Source organism: Orycteropus afer, unplaced genomic scaffold (assembly GCF_000298275.1).
Source record: "Orycteropus afer afer isolate SDZICR_OR568_19922 unplaced genomic scaffold, OryAfe1.0 scaffold00325, whole genome shotgun sequence".
Lineage (NCBI taxonomy): Eukaryota > Metazoa > Chordata > Mammalia > Tubulidentata > Orycteropodidae > Orycteropus > Orycteropus afer.
Window position 1 is genome coordinate 2,482,865 of NW_006921912.1, and position 9,821 is coordinate 2,492,685.

At 42.2% G+C, this 9,821-nt stretch overlaps 1 protein-coding gene across 1 annotated transcript in view; it reads left to right on the top strand.

Moving 5' to 3' along the window:
- The window catches only part of SIAE (sialic acid acetylesterase), a 76,332-nt gene extending 68,922 nt beyond the window's left edge, over positions 1-7,410 (top strand). Inside the window, exons 8-10 of the mRNA XM_007952137.1 lie at positions 3,519-3,673; positions 5,414-5,609; positions 7,168-7,410. Of these exons, the coding sequence (XP_007950328.1) occupies positions 3,519-3,673; positions 5,414-5,609; positions 7,168-7,410 (594 nt within the window). The remainder of the gene's footprint in view (positions 1-3,518; positions 3,674-5,413; positions 5,610-7,167) is intronic.
- The last annotated feature ends 2,411 nt before the right edge of the window (positions 7,411-9,821 follow it).

Genomic DNA, 9,821 nt, shown 5'->3' on the forward strand with positions numbered 1-9,821 from the left:
GGCCAATTCTTTGAGAAGTGGACAGCCTCTTCCTTCTTCCTAGTCTGTCTCAGTCTGTAAGCTGGGCTGATACCTGTGTACCATGTGTACCCTGCTGGGTTTGAAACACCAGTGGCTCAGCCTCAAGACTCACAACACATCATGACGGTAGGACATACCGACAGACAAGTTTGTCTCCCTGTTGGAAACCTCTCCTACCACCCTTTCCTGGGTCCCTGTGGTTGACTCTTCGCTCTGTCCTGGTCCCCAGGATCCGTAGAGATACTGCCTCGGAAACCCAAGGAGGGGTCGCTATGAGTTGGGACTGACTCAATGGCAGTGAGTTTGGTTTATCTTATGTTTTTGGGTGCTGTCAAGTCTATTCTGATTCATAGTGACTCCATGTGGCAAAGTAGAACTGTCCCATAGGATTTTCTTGGCTGTACACTTTATGGGAGCAGATCGTCAAGTATTTCTGCCATGGAGTCGCTGGGTGGGTTTGAGCCACCCACCTTTTGTTTTAGCAGCTGAGAGCTTAACTGTTGTGTTTATACTATTCTTTATAAACATTTCTTATGTGTAAGACTGTTCTCCCAATAAAGCTATAAAGTACTTGTTAGCTATCGCTATGTAATAAACCACCTTAAAATTCTGTAACTTAAAAGAACATTATTATTTTTTTAAACTTTGTTTCATTGTTAAGAATATATACAGCAAGACATACATCAATTCAAGTTTCTACATATACAATTTGATGACATTGACTACATTCTTTCAGTTGTGCAACTATTCTCACTCTCCTTTTCTGAGCTGATCTTCTCCATTAACATAAACTCACTGCCTCTAAGTTTTCTATGTGATCTTTCTAGTTGCTGTTGTCAGTTTGATCCTGTATAGATGGATCTTGAACATGCACAATGCTCAAGGCATGCATTCTTTACTAGTTAAGCTAACCTATTGTTTAGTTTTAAGAAGACATGAGGAGGTATTTTTGGTTTAACGTTTAGAGATTATCTGATGGCAATAGTTTCAGGGTTTCATCCAGCCTCCTTGGCTCCAGAAAGTCTAGAGTCCATGAGAATTTGAAATTCTGTTCTGCATTTTCTCCTTTTGATGAGGATTCTTCTATAAAATCTTTGATCAAAATATTCAGTTATGGTAGCTGGACACCATCTAGTTCTTTCATGGCAAAGGAGGAAGTTGTTCATGGAGGCAATTAGCCACACATTCCATACTCTCCTCCTAGTCTTCTTCTTTTTCTCTTTATTTATTATAAAGGCACATTTATTTATTATAAAGCTCATGTGCCTGGGAAGCTGGAGGTTAATCTCCCTGTCCTCTCTCATATTTTTGTGGGTCAGCTAGTGCTGTGTTCTGGGCTAGACTTAACTAGAGCAGAGTAGATGGCTGCTCTATCCACAACCCTAATCCTTTTCCAGAGACCAGTAGGCTAGCCCAGACATGTCCTTTTCATGGTGATAGCAGAAACACAGATGAGCAAGTGTGACTACACAGGATCTGTTGAGGTTCAGACTGGGAATTTCCACACCTCATTTCTGCCTCACACTGTTGGCCAAAGCAAATCACATGCCTGAGCTTAGAAACTGAGGATGGGAAATATCCAAAAAACTTTCACTCCCATTGAGTAAATTCTGAGCCATAGTGACCCTTTAGGGCAGAGTGGAATCACCCTGTAGAGTTTCCAAGCTATAAATGTTTATGGAAGCTGACTGCCTCACCTTTCTCCCGTGAAGTGGCTGGTGAGTTTGAGCTGCCAACTTTTTGGTTAGCAGCCAAATGCTTTAACCAGTGTACCACCATGGGAGGAACTACAAAGCTATATGACAAGAGGATGTGGATACAGGGAGGGATGGGGAATTGGGGTCTTTAATGCAGTTTACCACATACTCAAGGTCATGCTCTTCTTTGCTTCCTTCCAGCGCTTAGCCCTGTGTTGCACATAGATGTATCAGATATCTATTGCTGTGTAACTAACTACTCCCAAAACTTAGTGCCTTAAAGCATCAGCCATTTATTTGTGCATGATTCTGTGGTTGACTAGTGTATGAGAGTTCAAATTCTAAAGTACTTGGGGTTGTGGAAGGCTGTAGTCTACAGTGGGAGCCTTAATTCCACTTTGAAGCTTGACATAAGTCTCAGATGCCACTGGAGTTCTTTCCGAGCATTAAACCAACATTATGGCCTTGTATAAGGAGCTCTGGTGGTACAGTGCCTAAGGCAGTGCCAGAAGGTTGTCAGTTCAAGCCCACCAGCCATTCTGCAGAAAAAAGACTGGGCCATCTACCTCTGTAAAGATTTACTGCCTCAGAAACCCAATGGGGGTTGCTATGAGTCAAAATTGACTCAGTGACAGGGAGTTTTTTGTGTTAGTTTGCCATGTAAGTACAAGTTCTAGGACCAACCTAGGGAGGGGCAGTTTGCCTTCAGGAAGAGTATGGTTGACAGTAGATTATCCTCTCACAAAGAACCTCTTGTTTAAGAATGTCCTTTTCTAATTTAATTAAGGTTGGAGTCTTGGTATTGTTTGGTAGCTACCTTGTGTCTAAGACTCAGGCTGCTTGATCACGAGTCACAGCCTATCTGCACCACCACCTAGCCAGGTAGGTAGTCAAGGCCCAGAACCAATCCTGTAACCCTTTCCTATCTTCAGATTCCAGTCATGGTCTTTACCTTACTTCTGTAGTCCTGCCTGCAACAGTGACAATTCCAATTCTATCTACCACCAATCATGATTTTATAATGATTTGCCTTTTTTTTTTTTTAAAAATCATATGTAATTAGCCACATGGCCATAAGTCAAGGGACTCCATTCACCATTCTCAGGCTGATGGGTTTCCATCATCTAGGATGATTGTCTTTGTTTTGTCTTTGTTCTTTCCAACCCTAAATAAAAGTGTCTGTATTAAACCTGTTTGAATTTAGGTCTCTTTTCCCCTATTACACCAGGCAGGCTTTAACTGTGATGGCTCTTTGCTGCTCATTGTGATATCAGTGGACTTGCTCATGTGGTTGCCATTTGAACTGGAGGATTTAAGACAGCCTCATTCATGTTACTGGCTCCTTAGCTGGGATTAATGGAACATTAGGGCCTCTCTCTCTCCTCATGATCTTTAGGTTTCACAGGGCTTTTTCCATATAATCTTTTTATCAGAGTAGTTAGCCTTCTTTACATGGGGAGTTCAAGGTTCCAGGAGAATGCAATCAGCAGGCGAAGGCTTTGACGTCATAGATTTAGAAGTCCTTTGCCTGTATTCTGTTGGTTGAAACAAATTTTAGGGCTAGTTCAGTGGGGGGAGAAATAGACTCACGGCTTGATGGGAGATAAGCTGAATTTGCATTGTAAAAGTTTATGTGGGATGAGAACTGTTTTTGCATTTGTCTTTGGAAAGACTGCCACAGGGGATAAGCTCAGTGAATCTTTGCTGAATGAACCTTGAACAAATGGGTAGCCCAGAGCAAGGGGAAGGCTCTGTTTTGGATTCTGATGCAATAAAAACAACCATATCTCTACTTTCTAGTTATCTTCATATTTGTCTAAGACCTCAAAGAATGATTTTCCCCAAATCCGTTGGCACCAGACAGCAGACTTTGGTTATGTCCCCAATGCAAGGATGCCTAACACCTTCATGGCTGTCGCTATGGATCTTTGTGATAGAAATTCACCTTTTGGCAGGTATGGTTGCTTCTTGGGCTTTGCTTAAGCAATGTATGTTCCTGATCTTTAGTTCCTCACTGATATTTACTTGTGAGGGGGCAGAGAGCAGGTAGTGTAAGGATTGGCATATGAAGAAGCATTATATATAGAGCAGTCATTTATGCTAGGATGTGCTGCAGTAACAAAAACCCAGCAACATCTCAGTGGCTTGATGCAATAAAAATTTATTTCTTGCTCACACTACATGTTAAAGAGCAATAATGAGGCTTATCTCTTTTTAGTCATTCACATACCCAGGGCGACAGAGGTTCCAAGTTCATCTGTGCTTCTGTGGTCACCTTAAAGTCTCCTGCTGTCAATTAAATGCTTCCGCCTAGAAGCAACACAAGTCACTTCTCACACTGCATTGGCCAAAGCTAGTCATATGCCCATGCCATGCTTCAGTGAGACCAGTAAGTGGAATTCTACTGTATACTCAGAAGAGTATAGTCCCACAAAATGGAATATTTGTGAATAGTCCTGAGGAGTAACATACACTTGATGTAGAATAAGAGGGAATTTCAAATATAGAGTGGAGTCCAACACATAGTGTCTGTATTGTGTTGTTGTTGTTATGTGCCATCAAGTCAGACCCGACTCATAGTGTCACCTTCTTGGGTTTCCGAGGCAGTATCATTAAGGGAGTAGATTGCCCAACCTTCTTTCTAAGGAGTGGCTGGTGGCTTTGAACAGCCATACTTCTGGGTAGCAGTCAGATGTCTTAGGCACTACGCTACCAGACCACCCTGTATTGTTGTTGTTATGTGCTGTCCAGTCGGACCCGACTCAGAGACCCCTCCTTGGGTTTCTGAGGCAGTATCACTATGGAAGTAGGTTGCCCCATCTTCCTTCTGAGGAGTGGCTAGTGGGTTTGAACCGCCAGCCTTCTGGTTAGCAGTCAAGTGCCTTAGGCACTAAGCTACCAGAGCTCCTCCTTGTATTGTAGTAGGAGCTTAATAACATTTATTGAATGAGTAAATAAAACTAGGAGGGGACCAAATCTTGAACAGCTGATTCAGATGAAACACATGACTTTTAGCAATTGGAATAGTCTTGAGTTAACTCTCCTACGTTAATACTTTTTCACTCTTTCTTCCCTCCCTCCCTCATTTTCCTTCTTTCCAATTCATCTAGGATCTCAAGATTTCCAACCCAGAGCCCCATCTAGTTACCATTTATCGTATCTCTTAATTAACCCCTGATCACTGGCTATTAGGTTTAAAAAAACTCATTGCCGTAGAGTTGATTCTGACTCACAGTGTCTCTATTGGACACAGTAGAACTGCTCCATAGTGTTTCCAGTCTTTATGGAAGCAGACTACCACGTCTTTCTCCCCTGGAGCGTCTGGTGGGTTCCAAGCACTGACCTTTTGCTTAGCAGCCAAATGCTTGACCATTGTGTCATCTCTTTATTTTCACCTTCTTAATGGGTCTCTTGTATGTATGTATTTTTTTTTTTTTTTTTCAGTATAGTTATTGTGAGCTCAGGAGCTCTGGTGGCATAGTGCCTGAAACATTTGACTGCTGGCCAGAAGGCTGGTGGTTCAAACCCACCAGACTCCTCAGAAGGAAGGTTGGGCAATCTGCTTCCGTAAAGATACCGTCTCAGAAACCCAAGGAGGGGTCGCTATTAGTTGGATCCGACTCAACAGCAGTGTGTTTGGTTTGGTTTATTGTGATCTCAAACCTAAAGTTCTTCACTTGTTCTTTATGCTATAGCATTCACCCTCGAGATAAACAAACTGTGGCCTATAGGCTGCATTTGGGGGCCCGTGCCGTGGCTTATGGTGAGAAGAATTTGACTTTCCAAGGACCATTACCTGAGAAGATTGAACTCTTGGTCAGTGAAGGGCTGCTCAACCTCACATACTACCAGAAAATCCAAGTCCAGAGGCAGGACAACAAGATATTTGAGGTAAGAACAGTAGCACAGAAAATACAAGTTCATTCTGCGTTGGAAGCCAGGATTTCTTCTAAACTGGGGCTTACCTCTTCCATTATTATCATTACCACAAGTCAGTTCTTGGTTGGTGGGAGACAGCTTTTCTCAGAGGGAGAAATAAACAACTATTATTTAGCTTAGAGGCAATTTTGATAGTCATGGTAGTTAAGGGAAGGAAAATGAGCCCATATTAAAAATAATATTCCTTGTATATTTTATCCCCAGAGCAACCCTCTTTGCTCTGGGAAAGGCCTATACCTTTATTGGTAAGTTCCCAGTTGAAAGGATCCTTGCTGCAGAGTATTTCCTAATCCTTAGGTGTCTTTTCTGGTGGCATAGTGCCTAAGGCATTTGACTGCTAACAAGAAGGCTGGCGGTTTCAAACCCACCAGCCACTCCTCAGAAGGAAGATTGGGCAATCTACTTCCATAGAGATACCACCTCGGAAACCTAAGGAGGGGTCACTATGAGTCGGGACCTATATAACGACAGTGAGTGAGTGAGATCCTAAATGCTGATATTGTTTTGAGTTTAGTATCTTCTTTGAGAGGATTCAGTTGGTGATTTGTTTGAATTAATGAAATAAGACTGCTTTCTTCCAATACCAGCAGGGATCTTTCCACTGTGGGCCTGGAGCTATTGATTAAAGAAGTTATTTAGAAGTCTTCTATAATTTAGGGTGTGGGGTCAGGGCATTCCTAGATGGAGCACTTACATGAGTGTATTTGGGTATCCTGACACCATTAGGATGGAGGGTGAAGAGGGGCATAGGAGGAGATCAAAGAACATTAAAGAAAAATTTTCCTTATATAGGAGTTTATCTAGTGCTTTTCCTCTTTGGTATCCTAACTACAGTTATCTGCTTCATTCAGATGCTTAATCAGGGCTTAACTTCTTTTGATACTTGGCATTCAGTGAATTTGAGCTTCTGAGAAGTCTTTGCATTTTGGGTTCTTTTTAGACAGTTGCTGGCAGTTTCTTCATCTGAATCAGGAATCATAATTGGGATCAGGGTAGAATTTAACCTTTGGATGCTGGATAATTTCTGTCTACTTCACTGGAGTGCCTTGTGACTTGTGTGAAGCTTATTACCCACAGTTCCCTCATGCCCCTTCTTCATTCCTCAGCTCCTTTGGAAGTGCTACAGAGGAGTAGCAGTAGCTGTACTGCTGGGCTCACTCAGGTTGCTGCCTACTTTGCCATTTGGTGGGAGGGATCACAGGAAGCATGCTCAGGGGAGGCTTGCATAAATGGTTTATGTAACTGTGTTTCCTTGTCTCCCCTGTAAGTTAATGTTTTATTTATTGATTTGAATTATTTATTTAATCACATGAAGATTTATAATCAACCTGTGACTGTGTTGACCAGACCAATCCTGGATTCAGGTATGTTCTGGTCACTGTGGGAAATGGATCCTTAGCTAAGAATGCACCTCCTCTCCATTCTAGTCTCTCTGAAAGAGCAGTTCCTAGTCTATTGGAACACCCTTCCAACTGTGCTGACCACTCCTCTTTTATGACTCTCTTACTAGATCTCATGTTGCACTGACCATCAATGCAAGTGGCTCCCAGCTCCCATGAGCACTTTCTCCACCTGGACCCTGGCCCTGAATATAAATTCTTGTCTTGGCACTGTAGTTGCTCTCCGCTATGCCTGGACCACATGGCCTTGTGAATATAAGCAGTGCCCTATATATCACCCCAGCAGTACCCTGCCAGCTCCTCCTTTCATTGCAAACAAGATTTCTGGACATCACAGGAAGGATGTCAAATGATCTAGTAATATGATCAGATCCTGGAAATAAAGGTGAGTCCTTTGGATTTGGGCATTTAGCAGTTTCAATGATGACAACTCTTGCTTAAGTATATTAATAGACAAGCCTCACTGGATAGCTCTCAGTCAGAGCTGTAGCTGCTGTCAAGTCAGCCCTGACTCAATAAAATGCTGTTTGGTCCTGTGTTATCCCAATGATCAGTTATGAATTGTTGTTGTTATGTACCATCGAGTCAGACCCGACTCATAGCAACCCCTCCTTGGGTTTCCAAGGCGGTATTGCTACAGAAGTAGATTGCCCAATCTTCCTTCCGAGGAGTGACTGGTGGGTTTGAACCGCTAGCCTTCTGGTTAGCAGTCAAGTGGCTTAGGCACTACGCTACCAGAGTTCCCTAGTTATGTATTAGACCCTTGTAATTCATAGGTTTTTTAATGGCTGATATTTTGGAAGTAGACCCTGGTCTTTCTTCTTACTCTGTCTTAGTCTCGAAGCTCTGCTGAAACCTGTTCAGCATCATAGCAACATGCAAATCTCCACTGAGAGAGGGTCAGTGGCTGTGCATGAGGTGCATTGGCCAGGAACTGAACCCTGGCTGCATGGAAGATGAGAATTCTACCACTGAACCAGCAGAAATGCTTGCTTCATGTTCTCCAATTAGTCTGGAAGTTGTACTGGGCTAATTCTGGACTATAACAAATTTGATCTCAATGTCATTCACTTCCCTCATATCATTGGGAGTGAAATGTCTAAAATTTTTGCCTCCTTTCACCTCGAACTGTGGAATCTCAGATTTGGGAGAGATTTTAAAGACCATCTATATCAGCTAGTGTTTGTGATCTTTACAAAAATCTCTGACAAGTTTAGACATTTCCATTCCAAACTTAACAGTTTTTCCTTATGTAGAACTGAAATTGTGCTTCCATGAAACACAGTGGTCTTTCAGATAATTGAAGACAGCCCTATTTGTGTTTGCTAAACTAAAAACAGTCCCATTCCTTCAGTGTAAATAATGATAATATGAATGTTTAAAACCAACCATCCAACTGGGAGAAAGCAGACAGATTGGGAGATAGTAAGGGATGCTGTTATGGATTGAACTGTGTCCCCAAAAATATGTGTCAACTTGGCTGGGCCATGATTCTCAGTATTACATAATTATTCTCCATTTTGTGATCTGATGTAATTATCCTCTGCATTGTCAGTTCTAACCTCTATGATGTTAATGAGGCAGGATACAACCTACAGGATGAGTGGAGTATGTCCTTCGGACCCAGGATCTCTGCACTAGGAACCTGCTAGATGCAGGGGAAGATTGATTTCAGGACACTTGGAGATCTCCAATGAACGTCAGGCCCACAGATGCTGAGACAAGGACCTTCCTGCTAAAGAACAGAGAAAGGCTTTCCCTAGAACTGGTGCCCTGAATTCAGACTTCTAGCTTTCTAAACTGTGTGAGAATAAATAAGTTTGTGAAAGCCATCCACTTATGTTATTTTTGTTACGGTAACACTGGATAACTAAGACAGATGCCTTAAGGAATAAAGAGAACGGGCAGGTGGTAGTTGTCCAGTGATGGCATTCAGGCTGCCAGTAACAGGAGGGGCGAGGGAATGAAAGTAGAATTTGCTAGAATTAAATATAAATTTCAGGCTCTTTAAAGGTAAGTGTTGTAACTATAAAAAGCATAATCATCCAGATGGAAGAAACAAAAGGCTGAAAGTTAAGCTGCAGAAGCATTTAGAAAAATTATTCAGAGGAGATAAATGTGGAGGCATTTTTTGTGTTCCATTAAGAATTATATGCTGTTTATTGGTTGATTGAAAAAAACAGCTAATGGCATTTGATAATTGTGTTATCAGTTGGAAACTGGAAATAAAAACACAATCTTTAGTGCTGTGCATATATTTGTATCAAGTCAAAATCAGGTTGGGAATGGGCTTGTAAATTGTTCTCTGAAGCATGAGAAATAAGAATGTTATCTGTGGGTAGCTTTTGTCCTCTTGATGTGAAAAAAATGAGAACGAAACAATAAGCATCATCCTTTCCACATCTGTCTTCCAAGGGGGTACTCGTGTAACTCCAAACACTAGGAATAGCTTTGTCAGTGCTAAGGTTTTATTTATTGAAACAACTACAACTCTAGTCCTCCAAAAGTTATGGCTCCTTTGAGAACTTCGTAGTGTATGTTGTTGTTGTTGTTAAGTGCTGTCGAGTCGTTTCCAACTCATAGTGATCCCATGCACAGCAGAAGGAAACACTGCCCGATCCTGCGCCAGCCCCACAATCCCTGCTGTACTTGAGCCCATCATCGCAGCCACCGTATCAATCCATCTCCTTGAAGGCCTCCCCCTCTTTCGTCGACCCTCCACCCTGCCGAGCATGACATCCTTCTCCAGGGAATGGTCCCTTCT